We start from the raw sequence: 17,916 nt of genomic DNA, 5'->3' as shown, positions 1-17,916 counted from the left end.
CCCTCGATGAGGACTGACTTAAAGTCTGCTCTCCTGTCCTCTGGGATATGGGAGGTAAAATCAAAGAGTTTATTGTAGTTATCGAAGTTGTAGCTTGCAAGTAGGGCAAAATAGTTTGCAATTCTGAATTGCAAAGTGGAGGAGGTATAAAACTTGTGGCCCAAGAAGTCAAGGCATTTGAGGTCCTTGTCTTGCGGGGGGGGCGGTAGTGTGGCTGTCTCGTCCTGTGTGTCACTGCATCCATTACAAGAGAAATCGGTTGTGGATGAGTGAATAAGAAGTCTACGTCCTTAGCAGGAACATAATATTTATATTCAGCCTTTTTGCAAGTTGGTAAGATAGAGGTGGGGGTCTGCCAGAGAGTGTCAGCTGGTTCTAGGAGTGCTTCATTTATGGGAAGCATGATCTTTGCGGGGGCAGAGGGTTGAAGGATTTTGAGGAGTCTGTATTGTGTCTCCTGGACCTCCTCTAAAGGGATGTCTTGGCTGAGTGCCACTCTCTTGAAAAGTTCTTGGAGTTGTTTAAAATCATCCACATTCTGTGGAGGCAGAGACATGAGGGCTCCATCTGGAGCTGATGGAGAGTTAGGTGTCAGTGAATCAGGGTATGGTCCAGAGCCCACCTCTGGGGGGGTTCAGGTGCTCTAGAAGTAGACGGAGCTGGAGATAGATATGCAGAAGAAGCTTGTGGTCTGGTGGAAGAAGCATGAGGGTGGGTGGCAGTAGGAACTGGAAAAGAGAGCTGGACCACTGAGGCCAATGCATAGGATAAGAAAAGTTAGGTGCCACCCATGGTGGGATGCAAAGTAGGGAAACTGAGGATGGGGGTTGTGAGCTATGGCAAAAGGCACAAAAGGTTCTGGTGGAGGAAGAGAGGTAGATGGGGAGAACTCCACCTGCAGCTGCATATCAAGCTCGCTGTCAGTAAAGGCAGTCAGGTCAGGTGGGGAGAGCGGCTGGTCAAAGAGTGAGCACTGTGTGTCCAGAGCAGAGAGTTAGACTCAGGCGCCACTGAGAGGTCGTCCTGACTTAGGAACTGTTGTTGCTGCTCCCTGGGCTGTGATTCAGCTGAGTGCGATCTGTGCTCAGAAGCGTGCCCAGATTTCTGTCTGACTTTTCCCAGTGCCAGAGGTCACCTGTAGGTGCCCTGCAGGAAGTCCGCTGCTGCTGTCGGAGCAGCAGGCAGGTTTGGAGTTGGCGTTCTCGTTGGCACCGAGGCAGAGCGCACTGTCAGCACCAAGTCTATTTTTGGTGCCGAGGAGACCTTCCCGTCACAGGAAGTCGTGTCCCTGCCTCTGCACTCTGAGGGAGCCACGGCTGAGGTGCTGGAATAGTCGGAGGCGCCTGCCTTCGGCGCTGTCAGCACCGAGGGTAAGGATCTCGCAGAAGACCTTTTGCCCTTGTGAAAGTCTCTGCACGGAGACAGTTGGGCTTCTTGCCTCTTCGCCTGAGAGCGTGAAGCCGTGCTCCCAATTGGTTCCGACCTGGCTGGAGAGCATGAGGGAGAGGGGTTGCCATTGCTCATCTTCAGAGGTGGCTATAGGGATTTCTGCATCAGAAGCATTTTCAGGCGCAGGTCCCTGTCACGAAAAGCCCTGGTTTTGAGGCTCATACAATGGACACACTTGGCTGGGATGTGTGTCTCGCCAAGGCACTTCACACAATGTGGGTGTCCATCGGACGTTGGCATAGACTGAGTCTTAACAGGAATCACATTTCTTGATTCCTGAAAGCCCCAGCATTATTGCACTAGGAATGCCAGAGGCAAGTGTCTCAGCGGGAGACAAACTTGAGGAAAAAAGGGTTTTTGTTTGTTTAACAACTATTCTAAAGGAAGGAAAACAACTGGGATGTTACTATTTCTATGTTCTTTGTAATTGTTTCCTTCAGAGACCAGGAAAGAGGATCAGCACTGCCCCAAGTCCCGTCTTCAGCAGAGGACGGTTGAGAAGGAACTGAGGGAGGCACAGGATGCGCACTCAGACAGATTGTAACGAGACCGTGAGGCAGCAGCTGAGCACATGTCCCAACCAGGCACTGCTACCGAAGATCTCCAATCAAAGGCACCAGGATGCACTGTCACCTGGAGTGCAGCACCCACAGGGACATCACTTGAAGAAGAACCCCGGATCTGAAACCATCCCCCTGGCCTCTGGGGCTGTTCAAAACCCAACAATCACAAACGGCTCTGTAGATGAGCAGACTCACCCCTGCGACGCCTCCTGCTTGTGACTTCTGGGAATTAGCTCGATTCAGTTCTGGCGCATCCTCTGCAGGCTGGTGATCCACCTGTCCTCTGGCCCCCGTGTCCCTCCCTGGACCCCGTGCCCTTTTATGTGGGGCGCTACCCCCTGGCAGTAACCCCTTTCTCTCAAGGTCTCCCCTCCCCAGGGAACCCCCACCCTCTATCCCCATCTCGCCTCAGTGTATGGCTACTGCCAGTCATTGTCTAGCCCCATGCCCGGGGGCAGACTGCAGTATCAGCCTACTCATCACAGGCAAGGTTGGGTTTGGACCTGCTGCCTTGGCCTACCCCTGGGCTGTCCTCTGAAACCCCAGTACCTGTTGGCCCAGAGCTAAGCCACAGCCTGAGGCTTTCTAGGCTAGAGCTCCCCAGCTCCTCTGCCTTTCCCCAGCCCTGCTTCACTCAGGTACCCCTGTATCCAGCTCCCTGCAGCCAGGTCCATCTCACTCTATAGCTAGAGAGAGACTGCCTTGGCTGCCTTATAGGGGCCAGCTGGACCTGATTGGAGCATGGCTACAGCTGAGCCTACTTTCCCCAATCAGCCCAGGCTTAGTAGCTCCCAGCCACAATCTTCCCCCAGCACTGTTTTAAGCCCTTCAGGGCAGGAGCAGGGTAAGCACTCTGCTACAGGCTCCTTTACTTTCTACAGTCAAGCCACTATCCTGGATCTGCACACCTCCAAACTCTGAGGTGTTGTAATTCTGATCCACATTTGGCGGCTTGAGCCCACCCTCTGGTGAAATATTTGGTAAGATATTATGGAATTAGACTGTCGGTTGGCATGCTCGTGAACTGAGCTCTATGCCACTCACAGGCCATCCTCTACACCTATTTTTAAATCTTTTACTGACACAGCACATACTTCACTATGCTATAGCCATACATTCTCTGTCATCAATTTCTGCCCTTCTTCCCCCCACCCCCATTAAAAAAAAGTTGTACTTCCTGACTTACTGGCTTTGCTTCCTTATGATCTTTAGGGGTCAATATTTTTAAGTTAAAATATCCAAATCTCTCTCTTGTCTAGGTGTTACTTCCTAATTCCATTCCTTCTTAATCCAAGTGTAACTAATAGTAACAAATTCTGCACATACACATCAATTCTGTTGTATAGGTATGTGGTTGCAGTGGAGAGGGAGAGAAAGATCAGATTCCATTAGAAAGGTCTGCACCCACTGTGCACCAGGAAGCTGTACTATACTGGGATTCTCTGCACCTTTACACACTGTGGAGTGTTTTGAGGTATTTTGGAAGGGGGTGAGGATAAGGGAGCGAAGTGGCATGGCTAGTGAATCAAAAAGCTATGCAAACCCCAAAGAGGAGGAATGAGAACCATTGGGGCTACAACCCCTGAATGTGTAGAAGTAGCTGCACACTATCAATGCTGCTGCTCCATGACCTCAGCAGGAAAGGTTACTTCCTGTATTCTCCCCAGTACATCCAGCTATATATTACACTAAGATTTGATCCTCTATGATGAAACTTTATGCTTATGTAATGAGAAACATTTAACTATTGTCCTGTCAACACCGTACATTCAAGCATGGCAGGAAACCTGCTTACAACACAGTTGTCCCCTAACTCAGTCACCAACATTGTTCCAGTTTCTAGTGTCAAATGGACCTCGGTGTTTCATGAGCTTTTTTTGTGTGGCTCTTCTATATTCTGAGGTATAATTTCAATTGTCAGATATTTTCCCCACTATAATAGACTCCACTTGGGCTCTTCAAAGGTAGGGGTGTGTGTGTGTGTGTGTGTGTGTGTGTGTGTGTGTGTGTGTGTGTGTGTGTGTTTAAGATAAATCAATATTCTGATCTGGTTTCACTTGTATATAGTTGCAAAAGGGACAGAAAATTCTTTTTGATGCCTCCCTGTTAGGGTTTTAATAGGATTATCTCTAGAAATTCTTATTACCATCTCCATTGCTATTTTTCTTTCTACTTAATTGCATCTTCTGATGGAACAATCTCACCAACTCTGCATTTGAGTTTCATGTATTCCTTCCTCCATCTCTATCTGTTCAGACTCTTTGAAAATGATTTACGGGAATCTGCCCTCCATTTTGGCACAGCCGGCTGAAAGGTTGAAAATAATGTTATTCTAGTCTGTGGATTTTCTGCATAGCTGGGTAATAAGTGGAGACCCTTTGTCAAGTAATTAACATACACAAGAAACAATGTTATGTTTTAATGTGACATGCCAAATTTCAAATATTAGTGGGCTACTTTGTATTAAAATAAGTCTGTCATAAGTTCAGGACCTGATCCAAAGCCCATTCAAATCTTTCCTTTAACTCCAATGAGCTTTGGATCAGGTTTCCCCAGGCTATGTCCTGTGCCATGTTATTTGGCTGGGTGAAGAGGAAGAGGTGTGGAAGGCAAATCCTTTCAGCAATTATCTACTCTCAAAGCTATAAAAGCACACACACAAAATCTGATGGTAAGAAGGTATAATGTATAGCCATAGAAACTGCAAAGCAAGCAAAATTAATTCTGTTCTTCCATCTTTAACGCTCCTATAATTGTACCTAGTTCTTTGAAATATCTGAATAGGTCTGTGATGTTACATACACATACACTAGAGAGTCAATTCCTAAGGGCAATATTCTTCCTAACAGTGGACTTTCTTGAATCTGTAACTATTTTAAAATCAGATTATTAGTATTACTTCATCAGTGTCAATCTTATTTTCTCAATACAAAAACCCAGTCAAACATTCCAGTACAAATGCATGACAGTCACAGTCTGCCCTATGTTTACAAAGTAGACTGCTGAACTGCTAAAATTTATTTTCTCAATCACAAATTGTGTGTTTAAACTAATACAAGATACAATTCTTACACCTTTATTCTCATGTAAATGCGTAATACAAATTCTCCATATCTCATGTAACTTTTTTAAGCCTCAATACTTTGACTACTTGGCTTGTCTGTGGGCATAAAATGTCAGAATCAGATTTCAAATATAGAACAGAGGTACATTGGATTGTAAACTCTTCTGGTCAGGAACTGTATCCTATCCTCCATTTCAACAATGAAAAATCACAATGAGGCTCTTATCCTCATTGGAACATATTAGCATTAAGATAGTACTAACATTAAAAAAATGAATCAAAAACTTATAGAACAAATTGTATAGTTTTACTCAAACCGGGGCAAAAGCAGGATCTTTTTGACAGGTTAACTAAGGACAGCATGCATCATGGCAAGACATCTGTAAATATTGTCATGGATACGCTGGAAAGTTTGGGGACAAATTTTCCACACAGGTGCTTTAGGAAAAAGAGTTACAGCTCAGGGATGGGAATGACAAAAATTTGGCTAGATCACGCTCCCTTGTCAAGTTAATTAACATGCTCCATTAGTATTCCAATTACATAATCTATAAAGAGAGAAAGCACCTCTATTTTACATGTGTAAAGAGATATATTAAGGGAATGGACAGATGTTCATAATTTAAAATTGGCCTTATCACATTTTCATGCTTTAAAAAATAAATCAGAGAAAGAAGACTTTGTTGGTAAGAATCACTATCCCATTTAAAAAAAAAACAAACCCCTACTATCACTCAACGAGACAATTTACAGAATTCAAAATTTCCAAAAAAAGCTTAGCAAAATAAAGGTTAGGCTTAGGGAAGCCTTTAAAGCAAACTGTCCATGTTAGATAATTAGAGAGGATATACATCAGGTTAAAGTTATATCCTCACTTTAATGCAGTTTCAAATTCCCATTCATGCTAATGGGGGTTAGGCATGTCCAGTCCAAATCAGAGGGGTGTTGTATAGATAATTCATTTATTTTTGTGATGCACTTGGATACTATAATGATAAGCACCATAGAAAAGCCCATTTGGACATTAATAACTGTGTATTCATATCAGTATTTGAATGAGGGGGGAAGTAAATAAGGCCTGGGGCCACACATTGAGCCACATGGAGAAAACAAAATATTGAATATGTGCACACAATGGGAGTAATGTCCATCCTGCCTTCTGAATTCCTGCCTCCATGATATCTGGGCTCTAGCACGGCAGTTGAAAGCACAGGAGAGAGAGCCTCCCTGCTCTTAGTTCTGGCACCTGAACCCTTCTGAGCAAGAGAAGCTAGGAGCAGAAATTGCAGAAAGTCCAACTTTGCCCCTGTAGTCTTCGACTGTGGCATGTACCGTTACTGTGTGGGGATGGTGCATGTACAGTCTGGTCAGCACTAGGAGCTGTGAGAGGCTTAAGCATGCTCAGTGATGATAGAATTTTCTGAGATTTTAGAAGCTAAAATCAAAAATGTCTCTAACTGAATATGTGCAAACTGCCCCCCCCCAAAGGCCTATACAACTTCCTCAAATTAGGAAAAATTTCACAATGATGGGAAAAGGCACATACCTGCCACAAAGGTCACCCCTCTGCCAAACTTCAAGCCCCTGCTCCAGGGCATGGGGGCACTAGAGCTTTTTTAACATGGGCAAAACATATTTTTTCCTAGCTCCACGTTCTGAAATGACTATCATTTTGGCTGAAGGTTTCCAAAAAATTAATCATGAGGCAAAAATCTGGCATGGAAAAAAATTCAGTACAAACTGTTGAATTTTGGCAAAGTTATAAGTAATTAAAAATAGGGTAGTATAATGAGAAGTATCAGGCAACCTTAATAATAGGCAGTGTTACCAGCCACTGCTGACACTACTATTTCTGCTGAAGTTTGTACAGTGCAAGCAAATGAAGTACTCATGTTGACCCATGTTGCACCCTCAAAGACAGCTCTGCCCTTTGTCTTGGACCTACAATGCTTCCCCAAGATAGTTCTTACGTATATTTAAATAGTGGGATTTGATACATACTGGCAAATTATAAAGTTCTACATGTTCTTACCCTTATGGGTGTTTTTCCACTTAATACTGTATTGGATTTGCTTATGTAATACAAGCCAGGGGAAAACATATGCAATATTTATATAGGGTTATTACCCCTCTTTAAAAATTTAGATTGTTGTCTGACAAGATGCACATCTGCCAACTTCAAACTGCACCACAGAACTTTAGTAGCTCACATATACTACAAAACATTGATGCTCCTGAACTACTAGATTAATATTATAATATGTGGAAATAAATCTAACAACATAAAATGGGCGGGGGGGGAAATCAGGTGTGTGGTGGATGATTGATTATGGTAGGATACCGTAGATTCTCTCAAAGAACTTGCATAAAAATGGTAGAAATAACATTAATCTCATAACACAGAAAGAAGGATGCTGCAATATTCAAAGATTCACTCTAAGAGTTCTCGCTCATGCTCATATGGGAGCAGCACTGCAGCTGCTTATCAGGCCTTTCTACAGTCCCATGATCTCCATCGTCCCTACTGATTCTAGCCACAGTTGAAGACACCACCACTTATCCCCTCTTCCATTCAGCCACTGGAGCAGGAAGACCACTCCAACCACCTCTTTTCTCCAAAAATCAGGCAGAAGAGAGACGATTCTACTTCTTTTTATCTACAACAAACAAGAGAGAATGTAACCCTAAAACAGCAATTATGTTAGATAACAGAAAGGCAACGAAGGATCTAGTCCTGCAAATTCTTACTCAGATTAACGAGGCAGCTTCCATGAGTAAAGTTTACTTCCAGGAGTAAAGGTTTGCAGGCTCTAGTCCCCAAAAACTGAGGAATGTTTCTTTTGTTTTCTGTTTTTGATTTTAATGTAAAGCTAAAGTCGTAGCCCAGATAGGAATGAAATCACAACACTCTTATAGGCAGCACACAAGTTGGCACCCAAAATACAACTTTGTTTCTCAATTTTTATTAAAAAAATAAATAAATGACGTTTAGACAGACTTTTAAAACCACCCACAAAATTCAGGAAGAGTTTAGATACTTTAAGGAAAAGGTCATGTCATATTGGACATTTTGAAGACAGTTATTCCTCGAGAAAGACTAATTCCTTTTGACTTTACGAAAATATAAATAAGCTATAACAAAGATATGTTTGAAAATAGCTAACGAGCATGTACAGTAGCTATAGTGCACATTATTATGGACATACAAGAGGCTTCAGTGTTCAGTTCTGCTGATTACATGAATAAACATTGTTAGTATGCAAAATCCTATTAACTCAAGGGGATTCAGCATAATTTTGTAACAGTTCCATTTGTGTTGTCTGATCGACTGGGTCAACAAAATAGAGACAGATGGCACTGAATTAATTCTAATGCTTCTTTATTGCAATGCTGACATTACAGTTTCCTCTGCTGCATTCACAGCAACTAGAGCTTCCCCAGTTTAACATTCTCCACAACTAAAAACAATACACCACCTAGTGAAATACATGAATATCTACACTGGACATAGTACCATGACACTGTATTCATTTAGGGTATGTCTATACTCCAATTAAACACCCGTGGCTGCCCCATGTCAGCTGACTCAGACTCAGGCTAGGTGGCTGTTTAATTATGGTGTAAGAGTTTGGGCTCAGGCTGGACCCGAACTCTGGGACCTTCCCCCCTTGCAGGGGAGAGTGATGAGCCTGAACACCTACACCACAATTAAACAGCCCCTTAGCCTGAGCCCTGAGAGCCCAAATCAGCTGACATGGGCCAGCTGCATGTTTTTAATTGCAATGCAGACTTACCCATACAGAACAAGAAGCTTTATAAAGGATAAGGTGCTCCAGTCCAGGTACAGTAAAATGAATTGAATGCATTAGTCCTCACAGCCTTAGGAAAATGGACCCCGCAAAATATAAAACCCCCAATCCATGCAAATAATATAAATGACCGTATAACATACATAGGGATTGTTGTCCCACAATAATGGGGTATTGGTCACTAGCCAGCTATGCAGCAGCACTTCTGAGGTTTCCAGCTCCCACTTGCTAACCTGCTGTGCCTGTGCTTCCAGCATGGTTTGGCTCATCTGACCATTCCAATCATTAGGAGCCTGACATCCACCAATAGTAGATTTTACACAGATGTATGCATTTGCCTATTTGTCCTTTTCCTAGTTTTCTGATAAGGACACAAAGAGACAGACTACTGCTGCCATTAAAAGGAGAAAAAAACAAACAAAGGATTTCCAACCTTTCACGCCTCATTTATATCATGTTTACTCACACCACAAGAAATTTCAGAACAAGAAAGAAAACTGATTCTCAAAGGAAATAAAATAATCAAAAAATCGAACATCTCTTACAGAGACAGACCACACTGGCCCATACCCTGTCTCTTAAGAGAGAATTTATGTTTCCAATTTTGTTACTTAGATCCATTTTTTTAATTCATCTCTGGATAGGTAGTCGGTATCGTTATGTTGGCCTCCCACGCTGTCTTACTTGAAACCATTACGTAGTAGTGCTCAACAGCACCTAGTAACTTGTGCATTTGTCTCACATTGCATTATGCCATATCATACTGGGTGGTGTTCTATTACAAATGTGAACCTGATATCTAAGAGATAATACCTTAATGCACTATTTCCCCAAGCAGGGGACATGTTTCCAAGTCTGAGCAATGCACTGCCCGGAGTTGCATACAGAGTTCTTAGCTGTTCTCCAGAGTTTTAGCTTTCATGTTAAAAAAAAAAAAAAAGTTAGTCTCAAGCTATTATGGTGGTTTGGAAAACCTTCAATGTGAAGCAAATATAACCAATGCAGCAGGCATCTGCCTGAGTTTTCAGAGAACCTTTAATGTTAGCTTAGAGGTATGATTGGCTCCATTCATGTTCATTGGAGCTAACTCAGATGCCAATTATGATACATTTAAACATCAACATGACTTAACTACTCCACTATTCAAAGCATGTCAGAAAGGACTGGAAGTATTATATTATGAGCTCTGTTCCAGTGTTGTCTGAAGTGGCTTGAGGGCATGGTATAAAAGAGATATGAATTAAAATAAGGAACCCTTTAATACCACATTGCAGAGTTGAAAAGGGGTGCAATTGCTTTCATTTTCCTGAAAGGGGGCTCACTTTGGGAAATACTACCTTAATGCTTCCAGCTCCTACTTCACAATAAGACATTTTTCAATCATACTGTACCATTGCTTTTGATATAACTTTCTACTTATAGAATTGAATGTTCTTCTCTTTCCCTCTCTTGGTACAGGACAGCTCTCAATCCTATCTCTGACACATTAGTTTGCATTATGAATGGTTTATTAAAGTCCAGACTAATTAATACAGGTTCTGAAAAAGGATCTTCTTCGGGGTATCTAAAACTCCCTGACATTCCCTTGGCCAGATTACTTTTTTTCTTTTGGGTTTCTTCATTAAGCCTGTCAAAGGTGCTGTAATATGAGAAAACTGTGGAATGAATTTCCGGGAAATCTTGGCTAATCCCATGAAAGATTTCACTTTCTCTTTGGTGGCAGCCTATGCTTTTACCATTGATACTTCAACTTTTACTTCCTCTTTCCTAGTATCCCTGATTTCTGGCTTCAGAGCTGTCTAGTAGATGTTGCTGGGGATTAATAAACAGCCCCTGTTAGATATGCCACACACTGACCTGACTCTCCAAAGGGAAAATAAAAGCAAAAAATCCAAACAATCTCTTAAAGAGACACATGACACTGTCACATGTCAATAGCTTGTGGACCCAACACATTGTTAATGGAAATTCTTTAAACTGTGTCTGCCACTTGGCACTAGCATACCAGATACTATAGTCATGGGGGACCAGATGGATAGAGGAGATTTAGCAAATTAGCAGCATCCCCTCCAGACACAGTGACTGGACTTGCTGTTTGTGCACATCCATCATAGTACAGCATCCAAGACCCAAACCTAGATCCCTGTGGTTTACAGGCAGAACTCCATCAGACCGCAAAAAAAGGTTGTCTCTGGCTATGTCAGTAGAAACCCAGCACACCTTGTCTCAGCGGGGCATCACTCGTTGTATGTCTTACACACCATACCTGAGATAATCACTAAACAAGGCATTAACAACACTAGTACATCAACTGTTTTGAGTTCTGTATTCAATAGCTTATACAACTGCTGCCCTTATTGGCAGTCTCACTGGAGGAGCCATTCTGATATTTGGAATACAAATTGACCCTAATTGTGATATCAACTGCAAGAGGTGAGTGAAAGTTCATAAAATGTCACAATAACCTATAACAATAAATCTTGTAGGGAAAAGGTGCAGAAAGGAGACAAACTGAATTAGTCCAAACAAAAAAGGCCTACTGATATAATTCACGGACTCTGTTAAGATTATGCCTGGTAAACAATAACAGTGTGAGACCAGAAATCAATGAACCAAAATTGGTGTGTCAGAAATTAGGCTTAACTGGTAAACAAAAAAATGAAGAGACAGACTATTCCACCCATCGCTCCCTTTGGGGGTTCTCATTACCATCACTTCCGTGGGGGGAAAAGCTGGCTACCACGATGCTGACTAACTGAAAGACAAGAGAAGGGGAAGGAGACAGCTTCACTCACATGGATGCCACTCCCAAGTCTGTTAGGACTTCAGACCTTTCTATCCTTAAGTCCTGACAAGGCCAGGCCAAAGAGAGGGAGTTAGATGACATCACCAGAGGCTCCGGCTAAATCCCAAATAACATCTGGGATGTGAAACTGTCATCCCCCCTCATACACTCATACACTTTCTGTGTTCTTTTTCTTCCCCACTTTATTTCTTTCTCTTTTCTATCCATCCCCTTTTACCATCTGTCCATAAGACTATTTTGCAACACTGCTGTAAGCCTGTGACCAGAAAGAGGCAGCTAAATTCAATGCCCCAAACAGCCCAATGCTTGTACAATTTTGCTTAATCTCAGAGTGGCTGATAAGACCACGTATAATGCCTATGTTTCTCCAGCAGTGAGGCTGCAAATGAGAATCAACATCAGAGACAGGAGCTGGATTTTTTCTCTCTTTGCTATTTTTTTTCTCTTCCTTTTGTGTATGTTTGTCTTGTTTTCTTCTAGGAAACAAGATAGGACTTTAATAGCAACAACAAGAGCTCCAGCCCATCTTAACTAATTTATTCTCCTTTCCACAAAAAGTACAAGTTATTACCATCTAAGACACTGTCAAACATGGAGGTTTTCCTTCTAAAAACTCTCTCCAGCTAAAGAGAAAGAGACCAAGGGATGTTGTTAAAATGAAAGCCTTGCTTAATAATTTACATTTCAAACTCTTTAGCTGCCCCCAATCCCCCATTTCTTTAATAAAGGGTTAAAAGGATTTTTAATAATGTGTTTGGCATGGTACTAAGCAGGCTGATGCCTCTGTATACCAAACCCTGAGCCTTGTTTAAAGCTGTCTGATGTTGGACCATGACTGGATTATGTTAACACCTTTAACTCATTGGGCACATATATTCCATCTGAATTAATACAACAGGACTAAGGAAGACTAAATTTCTCTGCCCCTCTTCAAATGATTCATTCCTGAACTGGGACGAAGCTCCTTGGTATGGTGGTGCACGGAAGATTTAATCACCTGCACTGTATATGTTCCATTATGAAAATAGTGACTGATATGTTTTAAAAGTACTGGGTACTGTGACAGGGTCAGGCCAGATGGCTACAAGAGAGTGGTCAAAGGTAGATACATTAGCTCCAGATTAAGCAAGTCCCTTTTCCCTGGGTAAGATAACAGGGACTATTCCAGAACACTCAGGAACTTTCTAAAACTAATTAAGGCAGGCAGGCTAATTAGGACACCTGTAGCCAATTGGGAAGCTGCTAGAATTAATTAAGGCTAATCAGGACACCCGGTCTAAAACTGCTCTCACTCCAGTTAGTGAGGTGTGTGCAAGGACCTGGGAGTGAGGGGATGTGTTGCTGGAGGACTAAGGAGTACAAGCATTAACAGACATCAGGAGGAAGGTCCTGCGGTGAGGACAAAGAAAGTGTTGGGAGGAGGCCATACGGAAGTAGTCCATGGAATTGTAGCTGTTGCGCAGCTGTTCCAGAAGGCACTCTAGACAACTGCAGTCCACAGGGCTCTGGGCTGGAACCCGGGGTAGAGGGCGGGCCTAGGTTCCCCCCAAACCTCCCAATTCCTGATCCAACACAGGAGATTCCACCAGAGGGGAAGGTCTCTGGGCTGTTCCCTGACCCACATGGTGGATCAGCAGAAAGTGCAGGGATTGTTCTTACTCTTTTTTCCCCATACTGGCCAGTGACAAGATTATCTGAGTGAACAGCAGATTTGAGCCACGAAAGTGGCCAAACTGAGGACTACTGTGAATCTTTGAGGCGAGCAAAATCCGCCAATAAGTGCAGGACCCACCAAGGTACAGGAGGAACTTTATCACAGTACATATTAAAACTATGGTCCAAAGCCACAAAGTTTGCATCTGAATCTGAATGTCCTGAAGCTTGAAAGTGTTTGAATCAGATTATTTTTCCAAGCCCACTTAAAATGTCATGGTCTCAAACTTTACTGCAACAATAACTGGGTTACTCGTCTGTTTCCATCTTAGAATGAAATCCCCACTGGCACCCCATGCCGAAGGCCAGCACAAGTCCAATATGTCATATAAGTCAAAACAGAGTTGAAGAATGCATAGGCCTTTTGCAGATTCTCTGCACAGGGGCAAATTTCATCCTTAAGGATAGCCCTTTTTTTTTTTTTTTTTTACCTGAAATGAAGATTGGCTGTTATAATTCTTTAACTCCTTGTTGGCTCCTCGGAACAACAGAACTCTTGCACAGCTGTCCTGCACATTGGAGAAGGAGGAACTTGTTAATTATAATCTTTAATCACTAAAAACAGGCTTTAAATTATAAGATTGGTGGTGATTTGGCATATGTTTTTTAACATAAAACAATAAGTCAACAGTCCAAGAAAGATGAAACTCTGTTCCAATCAGAGGATTTAATTGATTAAAATAATTTTAATTTTCAATACAGTTGGAAAATTCTTGAATACTGTAGTTATGGGCACAGTTCAATTTTCCAATGTACTGGAAACAGCCTAAGAATGGCCATACTGGGTCAGACCAAAGGTCCATCTAGCCCAGTATCCTGTCTTCTGACAGTGGCTAATGCCAGGTGCTTCAGAGTGAATGAACAGAACAGGTAATCACCAAGTTATCCATTCTTGACACACATTCACAGCTTCTGGGAAAGAGAGGTTAGAGACACCATCTCAGCCCTGCATGCAAGTGTAAGTAACAATTAAGGTGACTGCAGTACTTATTGAGATTTAAATACCTTGTTAACAATTCAGAAAAACATATTACAAAAATTCTATCAAGTTATTAAACAAACCAGATTTTACAGCAAAATTAGTATTTTCAAATTAAACTTTGTACATTAAAGCTCTTTGGTCATGTTGATACCTTCCAGCCAATGGGAACTGTTCAAGGAATAAATTATTGTTTTATATGATCAAGGGTACCACAACCTGGCCCTAAATAATTAATATAGACATCCACTAAACAGAAAGGACAGATTATTACCTCAATTTTACTTTGATTTATCAGCATTTCTCTCAAACTAAGCAGTTAGCAGTTTTTAAAGCAACAGCATATTTAATACAAGTTTTTTGAAATAAACTTTTTTTGAGCTGCTCATAATATAACAAAGCCAGTTCTCCATACACAAACAACAATACCACAACACAAAACTAATATACCCCAACCTCCTCTCCAAATGATGAGAGACCAGTTTACATGAGATCAGGTTCTGCTACAGAACATGTAGTTGAAATCCTATCAGTATAATTTTTTAGTTGAATACATTGTATTGCAGTAAGACACTAGTCTGTACTGTTGTAAAATATTACTGATGATAATCTCTCAGAAATTTTCCTATAGATCTGACATTTTTCAGTGCACTTAACTTTTTCTTGATCCATATATAGTATTTTATTTCTACATGTCATCTTTAATGTTCATCTCAGGACCTCTACTAAACCAGTCCACAATTCAGAATGTTTTTGTGTGTCTTGTCTATTAGCTTGGCTGTGCGTTTTGGATTTGTTGTCATGTTACATTAGAAAGTTCCAGTCAACGAGATAGTTCAATGTGCTATCTTCTGCTTATAAATATAATAAGTGTGCAGCTACAGATAACAGAGCACATAATTTACTGTTTTTGTGACAAGCTTATAAATCAAATCCTGATTCACAGACAGGTGTATATATGGAGATTGCCCCTAAAAGTAATTTTCCTCATTCTGCTTTCCAATATACTGAGCCAGATCCTTGGCCTGATAAATCCCTTCTACTGCCCCCTTCAGCACAAAGAGGACTCATAGTTGACCTAACTGGCCCTCGGCCCAGGATCAGGGTTCCATAAAGACAGATAACATGAAGCTCTTTTTGCCACCTACTCCCTGTGCTGCTTGACAGGGTAAATCAAGCAGGTTGGCTCTGCATTTCTAGTCAGGATTCTAGCACCTGTCACAGAGAGGTAATTTAATATTTTTAAATAGATAGGATGCTAGACAATATAGTTATATATAGGGCCCTACCAAATTCATGGTCCATTTTGGTCAATTTCATGGTCATAGGATTTAAAAAATCATAAATTTAATGATTTCAGCTATTTAAATCTGAAATTTCACAGTGTTGTAATTGTAGGGGTCCTGACCCAAAAGGAAGTTGTGGGGTGGTCACAAGGTTACTATACTGGGGGTTGTGATACTGCTACTGTTACATCTGTGCTGCTGCTGCTGGTGGCGCTGCCTTCAAAGCTGGGCAGCTGGAGAGTGGCGGCTGCTGGCCAGGACCCCAGCTCTGAAGGCAGAGCCACTGCTAGCACCGGTGCAGAAGTAAAGATGGCATGGTATGGTATTGTCACCCTTACTATTGTGCTGCTGCTGGCAGGGTGCTGCCTTCAGACCTGGGCACCTCGCCAACAGCCACCCCTCTCTGGCTGCCCAGCTCTGAATGCAGTGCAGAAGTAAGGGTGGCAATACCGTGACCCCCTAAAATAATCTTCTGACTCCCTTGCAACCTCCTTTTGGGTTAGGACTCTCAATTTGAGAAATGCTGGTCTCCTCCATTAAATCTGTATAGTATAGAGTAAAAGCACACAAAAGACCAGATTTCACAGTCTGTGGTGTGTTTTTCATGGTTGAGAATTTCGGTAGGACCCTAGTTATATAGTATTTCCGACCTGTACTAAGAACTGCATCAAACCAATAGCTCAGGAGAGCACTTTACAGTGCAAAACAGGGACAGGCAAGGAAGTGTCTCTCTTTTTATATATCTCTACATATATATTTAATTCATGGGACCATGCTGTTTTTCCAAAGATTTTTACATATTAATAATCAGCCAAGAGAAAATTCAAGAGCTATAGCCTAAAGAAAGATCTAAAGATTTAAAAAATGTTGATAGGACTTTTGTCCTAGCATGCCAACAAGTGACCCCCATTTCAAATGCATACCAGATGATCCTAGGCTGGTGGACTGCATGTATCTTTCATGTAATATTCACTATTACAATATGTTCTACTAGAAAATATGGGAAGTGTGGATTACAAGCTTGCATATTAAAGTTCCAAATTTCCTGACTTGGTCCACAATTTGATCATTAAGGTATTGTGTGTCCTGAAACTTACAGTATTTATAAACTGATTATTTAATTTTCAGATTCACATTTTATAATTTGTCTTTCATAAAACACAAAATAGTTCTGAAAACACATTTCCCCTTCCCTCACCCCTCTCTTTTTGCAGTTCCTATCCAACAGTTCCACTGTTCTGGTTTGTTTCAGGGTTTTACAAATTTTAGTACATTTGTATTGTTTGGGCAATTAATACGTATACTAAGCTTCAGCTCACAGGGAGTTTTATAACCACAAAATATTGGGATTTAGTGTGTTTTATAAAACGTGAGAAACTCTGCCCATGGTACAATGTGCAGAACAGAATTGCAACACTTAACAGGCTTTTTTTGCTTAAATTTCAGTTAGTATATTGGCCATGCTTTCAAATTAAATACATTGGGATTCTACAATAGTTATTTCATGCCTTTTAAAATTTTGGACGTGATTTACAAATGTAAATACAACTGTTGTGTCTTCTGCAGCACCACAATATAATTGTATTCTTAATGCCTTATCAATAGAGTTAATCAAAAATTTTCCATCAAAGATGTACCATGAAAATGGTATTTTTCACTAAAATGAACGTTTTCACAGTGTATGTTTGTTATGGTTGCATTTTTTTATAAATAGATTTTCCAGTTGCCCCCTTTCTCTCCCCTTCCCCACTCTTCTTATTTTTTCTCTTTCAATGAAAAGAGAGATAAAAAGGAACGGGGTGGGGAAGGATTAGAAAACATTTTTTATAGCAAAGAGCTAGATCTATTTAGCTAATAAAGAGAAGGTTAAAAGGTGATTTGGTTAGCCTATAAGTATCTACAAAGGGAACAAATATTTAATGATGAGTTCTTCAATCTAGCAGAGAAAGGTATAACAAATCCAACTGCTGGAAGTTGAAGGTAGGTAAATTCACACTGGATATAGGGTGCAAAATTTAATGTTGAGGTTAATTAACAACTGGAACAATTTACCAAGAGTCATGGTAGATTCTCTATCACTAGCAATTTATGAATCAGGATTGGATGTTTTTCTAAAAGATATTTTCTAAGAATTATTTTGGAAAAGTTCTATGGCCAGTATTATAGAGGAGGTCACCGAAGATGATCTCAGTGGTCCCTTATCAGAAGGGTAGCCATGTTAGTCTGGATCTGTAAAAGCAGCAAAGA

The 17,916-nt window shown here is 41.3% G+C and overlaps 1 protein-coding gene across 4 annotated transcripts in view; it reads right to left on the bottom strand.

The window, feature by feature from the left end:
• The window catches only part of SHANK2 (SH3 and multiple ankyrin repeat domains 2), a 699,708-nt gene that overhangs the window by 504,598 nt on the left and 177,194 nt on the right, over nt 1-17,916 (bottom strand). For all 4 annotated transcript variants that reach the window (XM_030560099.1, XM_030560100.1, XM_030560101.1 and 1 more), the window contains exon 11: nt 13,836-13,913. In XM_030560099.1, coding sequence (XP_030415959.1) covers nt 13,836-13,913 — 78 coding nt within the window. The remainder of the gene's footprint in view (nt 1-13,835; nt 13,914-17,916) is intronic.

This window comes from Gopherus evgoodei, chromosome 4 (genome assembly GCF_007399415.2).
Source record: "Gopherus evgoodei ecotype Sinaloan lineage chromosome 4, rGopEvg1_v1.p, whole genome shotgun sequence".
In the NCBI taxonomy this organism is placed as follows: Eukaryota; Metazoa; Chordata; order Testudines; family Testudinidae; genus Gopherus; species Gopherus evgoodei.
The sequence above is the reverse complement of the archived record's forward strand: the minus strand, read 5'-3'. Positions and strand labels throughout refer to the sequence as shown.